The 23,223-nt window shown below is 45.9% G+C and overlaps 1 protein-coding gene across 2 annotated transcripts in view; it reads right to left on the bottom strand.

The window, feature by feature from the left end:
- The window catches only part of LOC111978582 (PH and SEC7 domain-containing protein 1-like), a 44,458-nt gene extending 22,251 nt beyond the window's left edge, over positions 1-22,207 (bottom strand). Inside the window, exons 1-4 of one of the 2 annotated variants that reach the window (XM_070448431.1) lie at positions 20,718-22,207; positions 20,508-20,619; positions 18,098-18,623; positions 17,500-17,961 (exon numbers count right to left, since the gene is read on the bottom strand). In XM_070448431.1, coding sequence (XP_070304532.1) covers positions 17,500-17,961; positions 18,098-18,623; positions 20,508-20,619; positions 20,718-22,115 — 2,498 coding nt within the window. In that variant the 5' untranslated portion in view covers positions 22,116-22,207. Of the gene's footprint in view, positions 1-8,793; positions 9,620-17,499; positions 17,962-18,097; positions 18,624-20,507; positions 20,620-20,717 lie in introns of those variants that run through there. The other variant, XM_024008703.3, reaches the window with a different exon arrangement.
- Positions 22,208-23,223: the final 1,016 nt, after the last annotated feature.

The raw sequence follows: 23,223 nt of genomic DNA, 5'->3' as shown, positions 1-23,223 counted from the left end.
ATTCAGGCTGTAACAACAAAACGTGGAATAAGTTAAGGGGTATGAATACTTTCTGAAGGCACTGTACTACAGTACCTATGTTGGTCTATTGTACGTTAAACAACGTGTCGGCAGGTTGCTTAGGATCCAAACCTTCTCAAACGGCCTAACTCATACTCTTCGAGGAGATGCTCCCACAATAACTTTGGTTTGTACTGCATACAATGTAAAGTATTGGATTCTTCACACACAACACAAAGACATTATCCACTGCTTTTATACTTACAAGACCACCAGGCTTGATTGAGTGAGCTGTTGTCTTAGTAATGTGGTGCTGGTGCTCTGTTTTAGAGCTAGTGTCTCTAAGGGAAGCGCCCGTGGATTTGCTCCATTGCTCAGCAAGCATTTCTTACACTCATAACAAGCAGCCTGAATTTAATTATTTCCAGCCCTTCCACCTTCAGCCTCTTATTAATAGCAGCAGAGAATCAAGTGTCTATTTAGGATTTTAACATGACCCTAACTCATAGGACTCTCTCTATTTCTCAACAGGATGAACAACCTCAAAAAAGATTTTTGTGCATGAATGTGCTACTACAGCTCATAACATAATATGCATTGGAAAGTATTATTCCAAACAGTAGACGTTAATTAATAAAGTGACAAAAAGTGAAAATGTTGGTGCTTTTTGGGTTGTCTCTAAAAAAGATTATCTATTTATTGTACTTCTGAAATGGAAATGTGCCAGAGAATTTCTGGAATAAAGTTAATGCACAGTGCTTTACTATAAGCTCTTCACTGCTGGAATATCTGTGTGCAATGATATGGGTCATGTAAGGACAAGATACATCTCCATAATAGAAGAAATTATCTATAAAAGAGAGATGTTTCAAAAGGTTAAACATTTTCATTTACAAACTACACCCACAAAGCAAATTCACTAAAGTCAGACTTCTGTCTCTGCAGACATTTGAGAAAATAATCAGAGAGCCACTTTAAGACCATGGATGGAACTGTCAGCAAGTCAACAACAACATAGTAGAGTTACATGCATGCATTGCAGACATGCCCATGCATTTGCAGTGGGTGATTCCCCATCCAAATAAATTGAAGTAATCTGCCCACCCGAACTAACAGAATGGTCATTTGGTTAGTGGTCCACCATGCTTTAAATCAAGAGAGTTTCTCCTCAAACACAGGACTCCTCTCACACCTCCACAGTAAGGTTGCAACCGATCTCAGGATATAGAACGCCCCCATCCATGTGCTGTGTTTGGTTCATTCCACCGGCCCTTTGAGTCACCCCCTCTAACAGGATGATCCCACACAAAGGAGGCGAGTGGGGAGATGTATAGAAGGGGGCTGAGTTTATTTGTTCTTAAAACGTTGGTTGTAAAGTTGGTTGTAAAGTAGAAAAATTGGCTCTATGGCAAGCCAACATCTTATGTCCCCAAGACCGCAGTTTCATAAACTGGTTGTGCTGCATCACGAGAACAGTCAACACACAGATGCTGAGAAAGTGCTTCCTTCTTGCCTTTGTTGACAAGGGCTGACAGTGCTGACATTAGACAACATATCACCTCTGAGAACACACCCTGAGAACACTACTAAGATGGACATACAAAGCCCCAGTTGAAGCACTTTTTTAATGTATTTTTTGAAGSTATTACATCTAGAAGATAACCAAAGTACGCTGAACAATGGGCCTTATCTGTGCTCTGATGCATTTGATCTTCGACTGAGGCTATGCAAAGTCTCCACCATAGAACAGAGCCGCAACAGGACTGATGAGCGTGTGTGGTCACTAAATAACATTCAGGCTCCAGAGTGAAAACTGATATCTCTCCCTTGTTGACTTTGCCTTTTTCTCAGGACACAACATTCCACAGTCACTAAAGACGACACAGCATATATAGTATATATGTATTCACTTTAAGATACCACAGCTACAGAGAAACACAGAGTTGTTTGGGAAGTTATTARGTCTACTTGAAGGTGTCAAATTCCTTTCCCTGTTAAGATCTCAGAGAGATTTTACACCAGTTCTAATCTGTACTATGAATGATTGATTGAGCCCTTGACGTATCCTGGATGTACAGATGGTTCAGAGAGCCAGAACCCAAACTATTAACTTCAAGGGTTTTCACTAAACACATTTCTAACCAAAAATATAAACCCTAAACAATAATTCAACACTGCAATCTACACAGAGCGGAAATCTAGGCCCTACAGTTTATTTACAGAGGCAATGAACAGGAAATCTATGTTGCTGATTCAGTTGACGAGTCTCAGGTCAGGAAATTGCAAGTTAGCTGAAATGATTGGACGAAGACCAACACATGGCCCAGGGAGAATGTAACATTCTAGAACTTCTTTGGTTGTAGGTTATTATAGTAACTGAAGAACTCCCCCACTCCTAGGTGAAGCCAAGCCTGCTGGCTGATCTGAGAACACTGTAGGTGAGCCTCTATCGTAGGGACCAGAGCCAACAGGTATTTATCACACTCTATTAACCACACCACGAGTTGCCACATAGTTTCTCTGAACACACACGCTCACTCTCTCACCCTGTAAATCAATTGAATTACCAGACACTGTATAACATTGTCCAGCCAGCTAGGAGTCACAGTAACACATATCAAATCAATTTGTATTGGTCACATACACGTGGTTAGCAGATGCTAATGCGAGTGTAGCGAAATGCTTGTGCTTCCGACAGCGCAGTAATATCTAACAAGTAATCTGACATTTACCCAACAACTACCTAATACACACAAACCTAAAATGGGTGAATGTGAATATGTACATATAAATATATGGATGAGCGACGGCCGAGCGGCATAGGCAAGGTGGATTGATGGTATAAAATACAGTATATACATATTTAAAAATATATATTTCACCTTTATTTAACCAGGTAGACTAGTTGAGAACAAGTTCTCATTTACAACTGCGATCTGGCAAAGATAAAGCAAAGCAGTGCGACACAAACAATAACACAGAGTTACACATGGAATAAACAAACACAGTCAATAACACAATAGAAAAAGTCTATATAGAGTGTGTGCAAATGAGGTAAGATAAGGGATGTAAGGAAATAAATAGGCCATAGTGGTGAAATAATTACAATTTAGCAATTAAACACTGGCGTGATAGATGTGCAGAAGATGAATGTGCAAGTAGAGATACTGGGGAGCAAAGGAGCAAAACATAATAATAAATAACAGTATGGGGATGAGGTAGTTGGATGGGCTATTTACAGATGGGCTACATGATATGAGTAATGTAAGATACGTAAATATTATTAAAGTGGCATTGTTTAAAGTGACTAGTGATCCATTTGTTGAAGTGGCCAGTGAGTGGGTCTCCATGTAGGCAACAGCCTCTCTGAGTTAGTGATTGCTGTTTAGCAGTCCGATGGCCTTGAGGTAGATGTTTTTCAATCTCTCGGTCCCAGCTTTGATGCACCTGTAATGACCTCGCCTTCTGGATGGTGTGAACAGGCAATGGCTCAGGTGGTTGTTGTCTTTGACAATCTTCTTTGCCTTCCTGTGACGTCGGGTGCTATAGGTGTCATGAAGGGCRGGTAGTTTGCCCCCGGTGATGTCTTGTGCAGACCACACCACCCTCTGGAGAGCCTTGCGGTTGAGGGCGGAGCAGATGCCGTACCAGGCTGTGATACAGCCCGACAGGATTCTCTCAATTGTGGATCTGTAAAAGTTAGTCAGGGTTTTGGGTGAAAAGCCCATTTTCTTCAGCCTCCTGAGGTTGAAGAGGCCCTGTTGCACCTTCTTCACCACACTGTCTGTGTGGATGGACCATTTCAGTTTGTCAATGATGTGTATGCCGAGGAACTTWAAAAAAAACTTTCCACCTTCTCCACTGCTGACCCTTCGATGTGGATAGGGGGGTGCTCCCTCTGCTGTTTCCTGAAGTCCACGATTATCTCCATTGTTTTGTTGAAGTTGAGTGAAAGGTTGTTTTCCTGACACCACACTCCGAGTGACCTCACCTCCTCCCTGTAGGCTGTCTCGTCAGTTGTTGGTAATCAAGCCCAATACTGTTGTGTCGCCTGCAAACTTGATGATTGAGTTGGAGGTGTGCATGGCCACGCAGTCGTGGATGAACAGGGAGTACAGGAGGGGGCTGAGCACGCACCCTTGTGGGGCCCCAGTGTTGAGGGTCAGCGAGGTGGAGATGTAGTTTCCTACCTTCACCACCTGGGGGGCGGCCCGTCAGAAAGTCCAGAACCCAATTGCAAAGGGCGGGGTTGAGGCCCAGGGCCTCCAGCTTGATGATGAGCTTTGCGGATACTATGGTGTTGAATGCTGAGCTGTAGTCATCATCAAGCATTCTTACATACAGTTGAAGTCGGACGTTTACATGCACTTAGGTTGTAGTCATTAAACCTCGTTTTTCAACCACTCCACAAATTTCTTGTTAACAAACTACAGTTTTGGCAAGTCCATTAGGACATCTACTTTGTGCATGACAAAAGTAATTTTTCCAACAATTGTTTACAGACAGATTATTTCACTGTATCACAAATCCAGTGGGTCAGAGGTTTACATACACTAAGTTGACTGTGCCTTTAAACAATTCCAGAAATTGATGTCATGGCTTTAGAAGCTTCTGATAGGCTAATTGACATCATTTGAGTCAATTGGAGGTGTACCTGTGGATGCATTTCAAGGCATACCTTCAAACTCAGTGCCTCTTTGCTTGACATCATGGGAAAATCTAAAGAAATCAGCCAAGACCTCAGAAAAAAAAWTTGTAGACCTCCACATGTCTGGTTCATCCTTGGGAGCAATTTCCAAATGCCTGAAGGTACCACGTTCATCTGTACAAACAATAGTACGCAAGTATAAACACCATGGGACCACACAGCCGTCATACCGCACAGGAAGGAGACTCGTTCTGTCTCCTAGAGATGAATGTACTTTGGTGCGAAATATGCAAATCAATTCCAGAACAGCAAAGCACCTTGTGAAGATGCTGGAGGAAACAGGTACAAAAGTATCTATATCCACAGTAAAACGAGTCCTATATCGACATAACCTGAAAGGCCGCTCCGTAAGGAAGAAGCCACTGCTCCAAAACCAACATAAACAAAAGCCAGACTACGGTTTGCAACTGCACATGCGGATGAAGATCGTGCTTTTTGAAGAAACGTCCTTTGGTCTGATGAAACAAAAATATAACTTTTTGGTCATAATGACCATCGTTATGTTTGGAGGAAAAAGGTGGAKGCTTGCAAGCCGAAGAACACCATCCCAACCGTGAAGCACGGGGGTGGCAGCATCATCTTGTGTGGATGCTTTGCTGCAGGAGGGACTGGTGCACTTCACAAAATAAATGACATCATGAGGATGGAAAATTATGTGCATATATTGAAGCAACATCTCAAGACAACAGTCAGGAAGTTAAAGCTTGGTCGCAAACGGGTCTTCCAAATGGACAATGACCCCAAGCATAATTCCAAAGCTGTGGCAAAATGGCTTTAAGGACAACAAAGTCAAGGTATTGGAGTGGCCATCACAAAGCCCTGACCTTAATCCTATAGAACATTTGAGGACAGAACTGAAAAAGTGTGTGCGAGCAAGGAGGCCTACAAACCTGACTCAGTTACACCAGATCTGTCAGGAGGAATGGGCCAAAATTCACCAAACTTATTGTGAGTAGCTTGTGGAAGGCTACCCGAAACGTTTGACCAAAGTTAAACAATTTAAAGGCAATGCTACCAAATACTAATTGAGTGTATGTAATCTTCTGACCCACTGGGAATGTGATGAAAGAAATAAAAGCTGAAATAAATCATTCTCTCTACTATTAGTCTGACATTTCACATTCTTAAAATAAAGTGGTGATCCTAACTGACCAAAGATAGGGAATTTTTACTAGGATTAAATGTCAGGAATTGTGAAAAACKKWGTTKAAATKTATTTGGCTAARGTGTATGTAAMCTTCCGACTTCAACTGTATGTATTATTTTTGTCCAGATGGGATAGGGCAGTGTTCAGGGTGATGGCGATTGCATCGTCTGTGGACCTGTTAGGGCGGTATGCAAACTGAAGTGGGTCTAGGGTGGCCGGTAAGGTGGAGGTGATTTTATCCTTGACTAGTCTCTCAAAGCACTTCATGATGACAGAAGTGAGTGCTACGGGGCCGTAGTCATATAGTTCAGTTATCTTTGCCTTCTTGGGTACAGAAACAATGGTGGCCATCTTGAGGGGACAGCAGACTGGGATAGGGAGCGATTGAATATACTCATAAACACACCAGCCAGCTGGTCTGCGCATGCTCTGAGGACGTGGCTAGGGATGCCGTCTGGGCCAGCAGCCTTGCCAAGGGTTAACACGTTTAAATGTTTTACTCACTTCGGCCACAGAGAAGGAGAGGGGGGAAAGCGCAGTTCTTGTTAGCGGGCCTTGACGGTGGCACTGAATTATCCTCAAAGCGGGCAAAGAAGGTGTTTAGCTTGTCTGGAAGCGTGACGACTGTGTCCGTGACGTGGCTGGTTTTCTTTTTGTAGTCAGTGATTTCCTGTAGACCCTGCCACATACGTCTCGTGACTGAGCCGTTGAATTGCGACTCCACTTTGTCCCTGTACTGGAATTTTGCTTGTTTGATTGCCTTGCGGAGGGAATAACTACACTGTTTATRTTCAGCCATATTCACAGACCTCTTTCCATGATTAAATGCGGTGGTTCGCTCTTTCAGTTTTGCATGAATGCCGCCATCCATCCACAGTTTCTGGTTAGGGTAGGTTTTAATAGTCACAGTGGGTACAACATCTCCAATGCATTTCCTTATAAATTCACTCACAGAGTCAATGTTATTCTCTGAGGCTGACCGTGAACATATCCCAGTCCGCGTGATCAAAACAATCTTGAAGCGTGGATTCCGATTGATCAGACCAGCGTTGAATGGTTCTAGTCACTGGTACATCCTGTTCGATTTTCTGCCTATAAGACGGTAGGAGCAAGATGGCGTCGTGGTCGGATTTTCCGAAGGGAGGGCGTGGGAGGGCTTTGTATGCATCGCGGAAGTTAGAGTAGCAGTGGTCGAGTGTATTACCCCCGTGTGTTATGCAATCAATATGCTGATAGAATTTAGGTAGCCTCTCAAATTTGCTTTGTTAAAATCCCCAGCTACAATAAATGCAGCCTCAGGATATATGGTTTCCAGTTTACATAGAGTCCAGTGAAGTTCCTTTAGGGCCATTTAGGGCCATGTTGGTGTCTGCTTGAGGGGGAATGCACACAGCTGTGACGACAACTGACGAGATTGCTCTTAGAAGGGAATATTGCCTGCATTTGATTGTGAGGAATTCTAGGTCGGGTGAGCAGAAGGACTTGAGTTCCTGTATGTCGTTATGATTACACCATGAGTCGTTAATCATAAAGCATACACCCCCGCCCTTCCTCTTCCCAGAGAGGTGTTTATCTCTGTCGGCGCGATGCATGGAGAAGCCCGGTGGCTGAACTGATTCCAACAACATATCCCGAGAGAGCCATGTTTCCATGAAATAGAGAATGTTACAATCTCTGACGTCTCTCGAAGGCAACCCTTGCTCAAATTCTGTCTACCTTGTTGTCAAGAGACTGGACATTGGCGAGTAGTATACCCGGGAGCGGTGGTCGATGTGCACATCTACGGAGCCTGACCAGAAGGCCACTCCTTCTGCGGCGCAGTTGTTTTGGGTCGTCTTCTGGGATTAGATCCATTGTCCTGGGTGGTGGTCCAAACAGAGGATCTGCTTCGGGAAAGTGGTATTCCTGTTCGTATTCCTGGTGGTAAGTTGACGTCGCTCTTACAGCCGGAAAGAACTATTGGAAATATGTAATAAGACTTAAGATTTCCTAGGGTAACAATGTAAGAAATAATACATAAAAAAACAAAATACTGCATAGTTTCCTAAGGACTTGAAGCGAAGCGACCATCTCTGTCGGCGCCATCTTGTTCATAATCATTTCACACTTAATTATTCATAACGTTGGACCATTCATTACAAACAAGCACCTGATAAAGTAAGCCTCTACTTTCTTTGAGAACTTAAAGCAGAGTTTCCCAAACTCGGTCCTGAGGCCTCACAGGGGTGCACGTTTTGGTTTTTGCCCTAGCAATAAACAGCTGATTCAAATAATCAAAGCTTGATGAGTTGATTAATTTAAATCAGCTGTGTAGCGCTAGGGGAAAAAACTAAATATGCACCATTTGGGGCACCCAGGACTGAGTTTGGAAATCACTGCCTTGGGAAACACAAACAAACACTCAAATTACAAAATGACACATTGGTTTCCTTACCCTGTAAGCAGTCTACATAGAAGGTATGACAGCAATCCATGCTTTGGTTTAGTTTCCCTAGCAGTGGCAAGCACTGTTTCCAAATGCTAACAGTCAAGGGAACCGATGTTAGCATTTTTCGCACATCATGTTCAAATCATTGTTAAGTGACTTTAGTGAGCTTCAAAATCATTTTTAGATACTTTAGGATTATTTATTATTTATTTATTTATTTATTTATTTATTATGTGCAAAAAAGGCTAATATCACTCCCATGACTTGAACGGGATACGTGCCACAAATGCTAAAACGTTAGTATTTGGAAACAGTGCCAGGGAAACTAAACCAAAGCATGGATTGCTGTCATACCTTGGCCATAGACTGCTTACAGAGTAAGGAAACAAATATCTAAATTTGTAATTTGGGCGAACTATCCCTTTAACACTGTCTGGGTCCACACACCTCAGACAGACAGACAAACAAACAGACAATTGGAGGTAAAGTACAGTGAAGTGAGGAACTCACCGGTAGATGGCCGGGTAGGGGGCATCCAGGCACATGTCTTCCAAAGCCCCGCCCCCCCAGCAGAGCAAATAATGTGCCATATTGTCCCCAGAGCCACGCCCCTTTCGCACCCAACCACGGCATTCGGCGGTGAGGTAACCCTGGCAGTCAACAGTCGGATCTACTGACCACAGCGATCCTCTGCCCACTGTCTAGCCACACGTGGACACCGCCCTGCTCTCCGCCTGAGCCTAGCAGGATCTTCAATGTGCATTTCACAACATCTTCTCTTCCATTTCCCCTCCTTTGTGTCTGGATTCTCTCTCTGCCTTATTTGGCGCCCTAATATGTTGCCTTTAGCCTGTTGCTGCCCTCCCCTGCCGTCCTGTCTACCACTATCTCTCTCCTTCCCTCCTCCCTATCCAGCTCCCTGTAGCTCTCTCGTTCCAAACTTTGAAGTATCCAAGCTGGTGGACACAGTATGTGGTAATAACTTGGCAGGATCTTTGTTGAACTCAAAGTTACACTTGGTCAGTCTCAGTCTTTCACTCTCTCACTGCCCTCTCTCTCGGTCTGTATTGGTCTGGTCTGTGTGTGCCTCTCTCTGCGAATCGCTCATCAGCTGGGCTATTTTCCGCTGCTGGAGAAGGTATGCATTTCCTCTCTCCATGGCTGCAAACCCCCTCCTATCCCCTCACTCTTCTCTTCCTCTCTTTGTCTCCCCTTACATTCCCTCTCTCCCACCGACCCCCCTTTTTATGTTTCTAACCTACTTTCTGATTTCACATCTCAGTCAGCTCCTATATCTCAGAAAATACACATGTATCAGATTTAAAGCAACAATCAAGGAACAATTGTTTCAGTAAAGCCAAACAAGTAGGAATGTAAGCTAATCAAAGTAGCCTACGGAAGGTATTCCCAAACTGGGAGTATGCGCAATGCCGTCGGGGGTACGAGCAATTAAAAAAATATATATATCATTTTTTTTTTTTTATCTTCACATTTTCAAACAGTCCATTTATATTTTCCAAATTGTCTATTCATTTGGGTGAGTTTTTTCCCCCCTCGCCTGAGTAGCCTCGTTTCACTGCCAAAAATAAAATTAAACCATCTAGTGTTCAGCTAAATAATGTCAAACACAAGTAGCCTAGTGAAATAATTAACATCCAATCACATTAACCGTTACTCTCTCGCGGGAATTCCACTAACGTTTAGTATGTAGCCAAACAAGGCTGCTGCTCATTCCGGTCGCTCAAAAATTGATAAATGGTTAAAAAAAAGTAGGGCCTGTGTCCAAAGAGACACATACCAGCTCTACCGGTAGTACTGCTACCACCAGCAGTACTACACCTGCAACTGTCGACGACACAAGTTGTTCTGCTTCCACGAGCACATCCAATGCTAGCATCAGTAATTCTACATTTGTTGTTAGCCCAGCTAGCATGGACACTGACAGAATCTTATGCAGYCAAAGAGCTACTGCCCCCTTACCCGGGAAAGCACCGAACAACAGACGGACTTCGGACCATCGAAGAGGCGCAAATATGATGAGAACTACATTGATTTGGGGTTCACTTATATTGAGAGTAGTGCCTTTCCTCAGCCATAGTTTGTTATATGTGCAAAAGTACTATCTTACAACTCAATGAAACCATCACTCTTGCGCAGACATTTAGAAACAAAACATGCCAATTTAAAAAATAAGCCACGGGAGTTTTTTGAGCGATATCTAAGACAACTTTCGAGTAATAAGACATGTATAAAAGCAACAGATACCATGAATAAGAAGGGGCTAAAAGCGTCTTATATGGTGAGCTACGAAGTGGGTAGGACAGGCAATCCCCATACTATTGTGAAGGACTTAATTCTTCCTGCTGCCGCAGATATGGCTGGGACAATGCTGGGGGAAAAGGCCAAAACCTTGACTTCATCAAACAACACTCTTTCACGACGCATCAGTGACATGGCAGATGTTTTGAAATAATTACTGCTTCGCATACAAGCCAGTGAATTCTATGCGTTACAGCTGGATGAGTCAACAGCCGTGGCGGGCCRGGCACAGCTCCTGGTATATGTCCGTTACGTTTATGGGTGGTCAATTAAGGAAGACAYCCTCTTCTGCAAACCACAGGAAACTAGGACAACATGAGAGGATATTTTTTAAGTACTGGACAGCTTTGTGACATCAAATGGACTTTGGTGGTCAAGATGTGTTGGTATCTGTACTGATGGYKCAAAAGCCATGACAGGGTGACATAATGGAGTGGTAACACGTGCAAGCAGTTGCTCYCGACGCCACTTGGGTACACTGCAGCATCCWCCGATAGGCTCTTGCTGCCAAAGGAATGCCTGACAGCTTGAAAGACGTTTTGGACACTACAGTGAAAATGGTTACTTTGTTAAAGCAAGGCCCCTGAACTCTTGTGTATTTTCTGCACTAGGCAATGATATGGGCAGCGATCATGTAATGCTTTTACAACATACAGAAGTGTGCTGGTTATCAAGGGGCAAAGTATTGGCACGTTTTTTTGAATTGAGAGACGAACTTAAAGTTTTCTTTACTGACCATAACTTTCACTTGTCTGACTGCTTGCATGATGACAAGTTTCTCACATGACTGGCCTATCTGGGTGATGTTTTTTCTCGCCTGAATGATCTGAATGATCTGACTCTCCGCAACTATATTCAATGCGCGGGATGAAATTGAGGCTATGATTAAGAAGTTGGAGCTCTTCTCTGTCTGCATTAACAAGRACAACACACAGATCTTTCCATCATTGTTGAATTTTTTGTGTGAAAATGACAATGTCAAATGTGATACAGCGAAGCACCTGAGTGAATTGGGTGCGCAATTACGCAGCTACTTACCCGAAACGGATGACACAAACAACTGGATTCGATATMCCTTTCATGCCCTGCCTCCAGTCCACTTACCGATATCTGAACAAGAGAGCATCATCGAAATTGCAACAAGCGGCTCTGTGAAAATTGGATTTAATCAGAAGCCACTGCCAGATTTCTGAATTGGGCTGCGCTCAGAGTATCCTGCCTTGGCAAATAGTGCTGTTAAGACACTGATACCCTTTGCAACCACGTACTTACGTGAGAATGGATTCTCGGCCCTCACTAGCATGAAAACTAAATACAGGCACAGACTGCGCGTGGAWAATTATTTAAGACTGAGACTCTCTCCAATACAACCCAACATTGCAGAGTTATGTGCATCCTTTCAAGCACACCCTTCTCATTAATCTGTGGTGAGTTATAAAACKTTATTTGTTMATCGAAAATTGTGAATATGTAAGATGGCTAAATAAAGAGGAAAATGATTGATTACTATTATACTATTATTTGTGCCCTGGTCCTATAAGAGCTCTTTGTCACTTTCCACGAGCCGCGTTGTGACAAAAACTCACACTCATTCTTATGTTTAATAAATGTGTGTGTATAGTGTGTGTGTGTGTGTGACAGGCTTACAATGATGGCAACAACAACAAAAACATTTGAGAGTGCGCTAACCCTGGTGCTAGAGGGGGTATGCAGCTGGAGGTTGAATGTTTAAAGGGGTACAGGACTATAAAATGTTCGGGAACCACTGGCCCACAGCAATGACACCATATATGTTCCTTTATAAATACATTTAAGGTATTATGGTTTCTTATGGTTTTACTTGTTAATATTTTTTCCAACAAATCTGGTCCTAGAACAATGAGTCTTGGATTAAAGCCAAGTGAGGTAAACTTAATTTTCTCAAGATCAACTTGTAAACCTGGACGGATRGTTAAATCAGCTTTTGATTCGATCAAACTGCCTTTTGTATCATTACAGACTACRAAGGGAAACRCAGCCGAGAGCTGCCCAGTGACACAAGCCTACCAGAYGAGCTAAACTACTTYTATGCTCGCTTCRARGCAAATAACACTGAAACATGCATGAGAGCAYCAGCTGTTCCAGAAGACTGTGTGRTCACKCTCTATGCAGCTGATGTGAGCAAGACCTTGAAACAGGTCAAYATTCACAAGTTCGCAGGGCCAGAYGGATTACCAGGACATGTACTGCGAGCATGCGCTGACCAACTGGCAAGTGTCTTCAGTGACAWTTTCAACCTCTCCCTGTCCGAGTCTGTAATACCAACATATTTTAAGCAAACCACCATAGTCYCTGTGCCCAAGAACACTAAGGTAACCTGCCAAAATGACTACTGACCCGTAGCACTCACGTCTGTAGCCACAAAGTGCTTTGAAAGGCTGGTCATGGCTCACATCAACACCATTATCCCAGAAACCCTAGACCCACTCCAGTTTGCATACCGCCCTAACAGATCCACAGATGATGCAATCTCTATTGCACTCCACACTGCTCTTTCCCACCTGGACAAAAGGAACATATATGTGAGAATGCTATTCATTGACTACAGCTCAGTGTTCAACATCATAGTGCCCTCAAAGCCTAGTACATCACTGGGGCCAAGCTTCATGCCACCCAGGACCTCTATACCAGGCGTTGTCAGAGGAAGGCCCTAAAAATTGTCAAAGACTCCAGCCACCCTAGTCATAGACTGTTCTCTCTGCTACCGCACAGCAAGCGGTACCGGAGCGCCAAGTCTAGGTCCAAGAAGCTTCTAAACAGCCTCTACCCCCAAATCAAATGTCTACCCAGACTACTTGCATTGCCCCCCCTATTTTACACCGCTGCTACTCTGTTGTTATCATCTATGCATAGTCAGTTTAATAACTCTACCTACATGTACATATTACCTCAACTAACCGGTGCCCCCACCCATTGACTATGTACACCCCCGTGTATAGTCTCGCTATTGTTATTTTACTGCTGCTCTTTAATTACTTGTTACTTATATTTCTTATTCTTAATTTAAAAAAATGTATACTGCATTGTTGGTTAGGGGCTCTTAAGTAAGCATTTCACTGCAAGGTCTTACTACACCTGTTGTATTCGGCGCATGTGACTAATACAATTTGAAGTAAATGACTATCGCCCCGTAGCTCTCACTTCTGTCATTATGAAGTGCTTAGAGAGACTAGTCAAAGATCATATCACCTCCACCCTACCTGTCACCCTAGACCCACTCCAATTTGCTTACCGCCCCAATAGGTCCACAGATGATGCAATCGCCATCACACTGCAYACTGCCCTATCCCATCTGGACAAGAGGAACACCTATGTRAGAATGCTGTTCATTGGCTACAGCTCMGCATTCAACACCATWGTACCCTCCAAACTCATCATTAAGCTTGRGACCCTAGGTCTCGACCCCGCCCTGTGCAACTGGGTCCTGGACTTCCCGACGGGCCGCCCCCAGGTGGTGAAGGTAGGACACAACATCTCCACTCTGCTGATCCTCAACACTGGGGCCCCACAAGGGTGCGTTCTCAGCCCTCTCCTGTACTCCCTGTTCACCCACGATTGCGTGGCCATGCACGCCTCCAACTCAATCATCAAGTTTGCAGACAACACTACAGTGGTAGGCTTGATTAACAACAACTACGAGACAGACTACAGGGAGGAGGTGAGGGCCTTCGGAGTRKGGTGTCAGGAAAATAACCTCTCACTCAATGTCAGCAAAACAAAAGAGATGATCGTGGACTTCAGGAAACAGCAAAGGGAGCACCCMCCTATCCACATCAACGGGACACAGTGGAGAAGGTGGAAAGTTCCTCGGTGTACATATCACCAACAAACTGAAATGGTCTACGCACCCAGACAGTGTGGTGAAGAAGGCGCAACAGCGCCTTTTACAGGTGCACAATTGAGAGCATCCTGTTGGGCTCTATCACCGCCTGATACGGCAACTGCACCGCTCAGGGCTCTCCAGAAGATGGTGCAATCTGCACAACGCATCACCGGTGGCAAACTACCTGCCCTCCAGGACACCTACAACACCCGATGTCACAGGGAGGCAAAAAAGATCATCAAGGACAATAACAACCCAAGCCACTACCTGTTCACCCCTCTTCCATCCAGAAGGCGAGGCCAGTACAGGTGCATCAAAGCTGGGACAGAGAGATTTAAAAACAGCTTCTATCTCAAGGCCATCAGATTGTTAAACAGCCATCACTAGCACAGAGAGGTGCCTGCCTACCTACAGACTTGATATCATTGGCCACTTTAATAAATGGAACACTAGTCACTTTAATAATGCCACTTTAAGAATGTTTACACATTTCCCATTACTCATCTCATATGTATATACTGTATACTGTGTCCTTCAATATCTATTCTATACCATCTATTGCATCTTAGCCGCCTGTCACTGATAATCCATTTATTTTATATATTCTCATCCCATTCCTTTACTAGATTGTGTGTATTAGGTTTAGTTGTGGAATTGTTAGATATTACCTGTTAGATACTGCTGCACTGTCGGATCTAGAAGCATAAGCATTTCGCTACACTCACAATAACATCTGCTAACCATGTGTATGTGGCCGTTAAATTTTGATTTGATCTGGATGGGACGATACAATGGATATGAGTAGGTCTACACATACTGTAGGAGAACATACACTGAGTGTACAAAACATTAAGAACACTTGCTCTTTCCATGACAGACTGACCGGGTGAAAGTTATGATCCCAATTGTTAAATCCTCTTCATCTACACTGATATGAAGTGAAGGAGACAAGTTAAAGAAGGATTTTTAAGCCTTCAGACAATTGAGACATGGATTGTGTCTCTGCCATTCAGAGGGTGAATGGKCAAGTCAAAATATTTAAAGGGCCTTTGAAATGGATATGGCAGTAGATGCCAGGCGCACCAGCTTGTGTCAAGAACTGCAACGCTGCTGKGTTTTTCACGCTCAACAGTTTCACGTGTGTATCCAGCCAACTTGACACAACTGTGGGAAGCATTGGGGTCAACATGGGCCAGCATCCCTGTGGAAGGGAGGGCGGGGCGCAACTCAATATTAGGAAGGTGTTCCTCATGTTTGGTATACTCATTATTTGTTTTATATAATGTACACGTATGCATACTGTATATGAACATTCACTAGTAGGGCCCGAGTACCTAGATTTTCTCAGGCCCATATTAATAAAATTTGTCTCGTAAACAAAGTTATAATAACTCCAATCTTAGCAGGGTTGGAGGCACTGATATACTACACCTTGCAATGAAAATTACATTAATTTAGTTACTCTACATTACCCGTGTTCACTTTTCAAGTAAAACATCAGGCACACACATCCAATCAAAAGTCCACACCAATACYTTAACCAAAGAGGTATCATACCRCTGAGCCCAAATCACAGGAATTCAAACCACAACTCAATCCCTCCATGTTACAGACAGTACGGTACTCAAAACTAATTTCTGGATAAACGTTCAACAAAAGAAACAGTGGCTCTCTGGCCTCATCTAGTGGTATAACTGAATTTCTGCGGTTGAGTTTCACAGGCATATAAAGTACACCATATACACACAAAAATTAGTATGTGGACACGCCTTCAAATGAGTTGATTTGGCTATTTCAGCCACACTCGTTACTGACAGGTGTATAAAATCAAGCACACAGCCATGCAATCTCCATAGACACACATTGGCAGTAGGATGGCCTTACTGAAGCGCTCAGTGACTTTCAATGTGGCACTGTAATAGGATGTTACCTTTCCAACAAGTCAGTTCGTCAAATTTCTGCTAAAGCTGCCCCGGTCAACTGTAAGTGCTGTTATCGTGAAGTGTAAACGTCTAGGAGCAACAACGCCTCAGCCGTGAAGTGGTAGGCCGCACAAGCTCACAAAACGGGACACACGAGTGCTGAAGCCTGTAAAAATCATCACTCCTCGGTTGCAACACTCACTACCAAGTTCCAAACAGCCTCTGGAAGCAACGTCAGCCTAATAACTGTTCGTCGGGAGCGTCATGAAATGGGTTTCAATGCCCGAGCAGCCGCACACAAGCCTAAGATCGGCAAGCGTCGGCTGGAGTGGTGTAAAGCTCGCCGCCATTGGACTCTGGAGCAATGGAAACGCGTTCTCTGGAGTGATGAATCACACTTCACCATCTGGCAGTCCAACAGACGAATCTGGGTTTGGCGGATGCCAGGAGAACGATACCTGCCCCAATGCATAGTGCCAACTGTAAAGTTTGGTGGAGGACGATTAATGGTCTAGGACTGTTTTTCATGGGTCGGGCTACACCCCTTAGTTCCAGTGAAGAGAAATCTTAACGCTACAGCATACAATGACATTCTACACAATTCTGTGCTTACAACTTTGTGGCAACAGTTGGGGAAGTGCCAGATCAAATGCCAGATCAAACATATGCCAGTCACACATGCTTAGATTATAGGCGAAGTAATTGGGAACCACCATTCCAGGAACAACACATGGCATGAGATTTTAGTGACAGTGGTCGTCTAGCAGCAGTAAAGAGATGTATTACCAATGCAGCATATAGATGTTTATCATTATGAAATTGCATAATATGATCCTATATCTTATAATAGGATCTTCATATAACAAAATGTGTTGCCACCATCACCATCTGCCAGCACACRCCCCTGCGGACAATGGCAAACAAACACACAAATGCACTCAAGAGATGTCACAGCTAAACGATTCTTTAGAGATTGTTAAAATGTTGTGTGTGCAGCTGTGTGTGTGCGTGCGACCACTTTCTCCTGCACGGACACTGCAGAGAAGCTGATACAAAATGGTCTAAATGAAGCAGACCTTAGATGTCCACTGTCCACGTTTGTCTGTCACTCACCTGATGAGAGTCAAGTCTAAGTTAGTTCGCAAGCAGTCTTTCTCCAACCGGGACTTCCCTTCTGAAGTATAATCCTGCTCAGAGGTRCTGCTGAGCCCCTCTCCTGTAGGGGCCAGGGTGTTCTCAGAGCATGTGGGGTCAGACACACTGGGGAGCTCTGGATGGGCCAGGGGGGCAAAACTCAGCTCAATGATATGACGCGCACTCTCACAAATTTGGCTCTGGATCTTAGGGGTGAGGGTGGGCAGGTCAAAGGTGAATATGGGCGGGCCGCTGGAGGTCAAGAGGTCAACGCTGTCCAGGCTGCTGTAGGAGGTGCCCTTGACTCGGTGAGACTCCATGATCCTTTCGAAGTGGCGGCTGAAGGAGTCCAGGCTGTCCACTGAGGTCCTGCGAGGGCTGGTCACTGAGATGGGGGACATCAGGGCTGATTGGGCATCCGATATGTGGTCCAGGGGACAACTACAGGAAGAAAYCATGTAGAATGTATTAGGAACACATGAGGTATCTGATTGGCAAATATCTACTATATTTGTGTCTCTATAAATGCTTTACATACTGACTACATGGTGCGTCTGAACTGCAGTGAATATCTCACCCCTTCAGCAGCAGACTGTACACYTGATTGTCCTCCTGGGTGGCATGCTGTCTCTTCTTATCCCCCTGCATCCTCACACTGGCCCAGCTYACCACCTCCTCCTCTTCCTCCTCCAGCTCGTCCTCCTCTCCGTCAGTGCGTACTATGGTACTGGCGCTGGAGGCAGAGGTGCCGAGCACACTGCGGTTACTCCCAAAGGCTGAGTCCACCTCCTCCTGCTCTCTCTCGGCCTCAGCCAATATCACCTCATCTAGGTCTGTTTCCCTATAGCATTTCAGGGGCACTGCATCTAGGTCCGTCTCAGCATAGTTGATGGCTCTGCGGATGATGCCCGTCTTGGGAGAGATGCCAACCACAGTGACCGGGGGCGGAGTCACCAAATCCACCACCTGCTGGACATCGTGATAGGATAAACTCTGACTCTCATCGTCCCATCCCCTCCAGTGACCTGTGGGCTTCAGGAGCAGGGAGGAGGTGGGCAAGGGAGACTCACTGGAGGTCCCACTCGGGGGGGCTTGAGAGGAGTCTGGGATATCAAAAGAGACAAAGAGAGCATGTAAAAGTGARTAGGAATAATATAGAACAATTAGCCTGTTCTAAAAACCATGCAAAACTAGTTTTTTTTTAAAGTTCTAAAGATCATTAGTCATTTTCTGATTGTATTCCATTATGATTGAGTATTGAGTGGACTRACTACGGTAATAACATTCAACATTTTGGTAGCACTTAGTAAAATGACCTGTTCTAAAAACCATTCAAATGTAATAAAATGAYCTGTTCTAAATGTATAGATTGTTATTACAGTGGTACTGTTTATTGACATTCACTGTTTTGGGACCTATAACAGACGGTCTGGGGTGAACTGAGTACTGTAACACAATAGGGACTGATGGAAAATGAGTGAGAGAGATGCAGAGATAAAGAAAATGTAATCAAAAGCAAGGGAACAGATTCTCTAAAGTCCAAATACTTAACAGGAAACACATTAGCTGTGTATGAGGCTGAGATGTCAAGACTCTAAAACTATCAATAAAGGTAAACAAAGAAAGTGTTTGTTTGAGAAGGAAGAGAGTCAGACTTTAATAAGGACAGAGCTGATGCCAGGCCATAAAGCCAAAGATAGCCAGAGCTAATTGGATTACAGGAGTATTGTGAAAGTAGCTGCTTGTTTACGAGAAGGGGCTGACGAACTAGGAAGTCTGAACTGGAGGAGGAAGAGTAAGACAGTGAGGCAAATCCTGTGTCCATAACCAAGTGGGAAGGTAGTAATTTCCAGTTGGATGCATTCACGTGCTTTGAACTAGTTTGAGAAACGCTGATTGGCTAATGGCCAACAAGCTGCGTCAACCATAAACTAAAAGAACAGCTTTCATGTACACTGAGTGCACAAAACATTAGGAACACCTTCCGACTATTGAGTTGCACCCCTTTTGCCCTCAGAACAGTCACAATTTGTCAGGGCATGGACTACAAGTTGTTGAAAGCGTTCCACATGGATGCTGGCCCATGTTGACTCCAATGCTTCCCATAGTTGTGTCAAGTTGGCTGGATGTCCTTTGTTTCCCACTAGTAATAACCAGTTGGAGGGATGTTCAAGTAGATTTTTCCCAGTTGGATTCACGTTTATCGTCGAAGGAATGAGCGTTACACCGAGGCCTGTACTCTGGAGCGGAATTGATTTGGAGGTGGAGGGTCCGTCATGGTCTGGGGCGGTGTGTCACAGCATCATTGGACTGAGGTTGTTGTCATTGCAGGCAATCTAAATGCTGTGCGTTACAGGGAAGACATCCTCCTCCCTCATGTGGTACCCTTCCTGCAGGCTCATCCTGACATGACCCTCCAGCATGACAATGCAACCAGCCATACTGCTCGTTCTGTGCGTGATTTCCTGCAAGACAGGAATGTCAGTGTTCTGCCATGGCCAGCGAAGAGCCCGGATCTCAATCGCATTGAAGCACGTCTGAGACCTGTTGGATCGGAGGGTGAGGGCTAGGGCCATTCCCCCCAGAAATGTCTGGGAACTTGCAGGTGCCTCGGTGGAAGAGTGGGGTAACATCTCACAGCAAGAACTGGCAAATCTGGTGCAGTCCATGAGGAGGAGATGCACTGCAGTACTTAATGCAGCTGGTGGCCACACCAGATACTGACTGTTACTTTTGACCCCCCCCCCATTGTTCAGAGACAAATTATTCAATTTCTGTTAGTCACAGGTCTGTGGACCTTGTTCAGTTTATGTCTCAGTTGTTGAATCTTGTTATGTTCATAGAAATATTTACACATGTTAAGTTTGCTGAAAATAAACGCAGTTGACAGTGAGAGGATGTTTCCTTTTTTTCTGAGTTTATATGATAAATACCACCTTCCCACTTGGCTATGAACGCAGCATTAGAGCTCTTTCAGGACCACCGACCTTTAGAATCATGGCTGTCCTCCATGGGCTGTCCAAACAGGAACTCCCATTTGGCACGGGCGATCTTCTGGGAGTGCAAGGATGGACCCAGCACAGAGGCACCGCTTTCCGACTACAACACAACAGACAATGAGAATGATTGAGTAGGTGATACATAAGGTATAATGTACACTTGTAAATAGTCGCTCACACACACACACACACACACACCTGCATCCCAGAAGCTGTCTCTTCAGTGTCATTGCTCTTCTGGCTGGACTGGCTGGATGTCTCTGGAGAGAGACAGTCCCTCTCTGGCTGAGTGCTCTCCCCCAGACTGCCTGTCACTCCACTGGAGCTTTGGGAAGACACCAGTGCCCCACTATGGTCCTGGGTCTCCCCCCTCTGCTCCCTGTTTACCCCATGTTTATACCCTTGATACCCCAACACAGCTGCTCCATCCCTCCTCTGCTGCAGCTCCTCCTTGGTCACCAGATACACTTCATCACCATCAGCAGTAGGACCCTCACTATTGGACTCCTCCCTGTCCGCAACGGACCCATTCTCCCTCCACTGCTGCATCCTGGAGCTCCAGCTCTCTGGCGGCTCCATGTCAAGTCCTATAATCAGCCGCCTGCTGCTCTCCGGGTTGTCCCTCAGACCCCCTCTGTTGAAGCGGGTGTCATATGGTCTCCTCTCCAGGCTGGGGGAGCCCCGGTCTCCCATGTACTGCGGTGGCTGGTGGCGGTGCAAGGTGGGGCTGTCTTTCGTCAGCAGCTCAGCTCTCTGCAGCCGAGGGTCTATGATAGGAGTGTGGGACGCTACCACCAGGTGCAGCGTAGCTGGCATAGCAGGGGAGGAGATTCCCTTCTGCAGTAGGAGGGGGGAGGCTTGCCCTTGTCTTTGACCTGGTCTAGACTCTCTGGAGTGGAGTCCAGCTCTAAGAGACTCCTTGTCTGTCCACTTATGGTCCTGTAAGTGTGTGTGGGTGTTAGCTTCAGGGTGGGGCTGTGCTGGAGAACCCTGGCCATGGAGGGTGGCGTAGGGTTGAGACTCCCTGGAGATGTAGCCAGACTTGGGGCTCTCTGACCTGGTGGAGTTAGCCTGGGACGGAGTGGGGGAGGGAGTCCTCCTGTCCATGAAGATAGTGGAGAGCTTTGTAGCGTCCTCCGCCAGCTTACGGGCCATGTGAGTGCTAGTGGCCAGGGAGATACTTCTTCTGTCACTCGTCTGGTTCATTCCCTCTCCCAGCTTGCTGTCATTTGACTGACCTGACTGTTTGGAGTTAACCTTGTTTGGTAAGCAGGGGCTATCGCTAGGAGTGCGGCTGCTGGTGTGGCTGCTAGCCCTCTGGTCGCAAGAGGTTGGGGTGCTGGTAATCATGCTTGCTGGTATTTCATGCTGAATTGCAGTGGGCCTGCCTGCAGGTAATGGTGGGCGAAACTTGGAAGACAACCTTGGGCTCTCGTCCCCAAACTTGCAGGACAACCTGGGACTCTCGTCCCCAAACTTGCAGGACAACCTAGGGCTGTGGTCCCCACATTTTGAGGACAGCCTGGGACTCTCGTCCCCTTGCCACAGCCTGTGGTTCTGGACACCATGGTGGCAGCTAACACTGGAAGGGGACATGGTGTAGTTGTAGTAGGACTGCCTGGCTTGAACAGAGAGCTGGTGAGAAGCTGGGCTTCTGGGGAGGCCATTCAAACCACGGTTCCTGTCAGAGTCTATGAGGTGTGCATTGACTGGCAGCGTTTTGGCACCCCTAGGCAGAACCGGGGACCCACCCCAGGACTGGCAGCGGGGCTGCTGCTGGTAGTGCCGAGGCAGGCTGGGGCTTCTGTCTGGGCTGTAGGCTGTAGGCAGAACTGGCTCCCAGTTCTGGGGAGCCAAATTCCTCCATGGCCCTGTAGGTGGCCTCTCTGGCTACAGTGTCCAGAGTGGCCCTRCGGAGGCAGGGGGAGCTCCTGGGGGACCTGCCCGAGGTGGGACAGGACAGTTTGGGGCTGGAGCTACCGGAGCTGTCCGACCACACAGGGTCACTGAGCCTCTTCCTAAGGTGGGCAGGCATATACCCCTCCTCCACACCTCTACTGAAAGGGTTCTCAAGTACACTTTGGCACACAGCACTGTGGGGGCTGTCCACAGACTTAATGCGGGCTTTCTCTATGTAGCTAAAGCTGACCACAGAGCACTTGCCCTCGTCCCCCACACCAGAGCCATCGTAGGACCTGCGCCCACTGGTTGGAGTCGAGGGGGACATTATTCTCCCAGAGGAGGCAGGGGATAGGGGCACCCTCCTGTGGTAGTGCTCAATGTCTGAGGAGCGGGCGAGCACCAGACTGCCATGCTGCGGCCCATTGGGTGCAGACTGGAGAGTGGAGAGCAGCTGACCAATCCCCTCGTAAGGCAGACTCTGCCCATGGTGTGTGGGGGGTCCGGAGTTGTCCGGTAGGTCCGGCTGGAAACTGACAGATTGTCTGGAGGAGGACTTGGAGGTGAGGCTAGGACTGCTGCCCCCATCTTTATGCAACACCCCTGGGGACATGGATGCTGGGCTGGGGGTGGAGGTGGAGGGGCAAGTGCAGGTACAGGTAGAGGTGGAGGTAGAGTGGCTGGCGGTGCGCTGGGACTGAGGTAGGATGTCAGGCCCTTGGAGCACTAGTGGGTGCATCCCCTCCACACCAGCTCCCAGCTCCTTCCCTTCCTCCCCCGGGACAGAACTCACCTCCACATACAG

The sequence above is a fragment of the Salvelinus sp. IW2-2015 genome, linkage group LG18 (genome assembly GCF_002910315.2).
Source record: "Salvelinus sp. IW2-2015 linkage group LG18, ASM291031v2, whole genome shotgun sequence".
NCBI classification, from domain to species: Eukaryota; Metazoa; Chordata; class Actinopteri; order Salmoniformes; family Salmonidae; genus Salvelinus; species Salvelinus sp. IW2-2015.
Note: the sequence above shows the minus strand (reverse complement) of the source record. Positions and strands in the feature narration are given on the sequence as shown.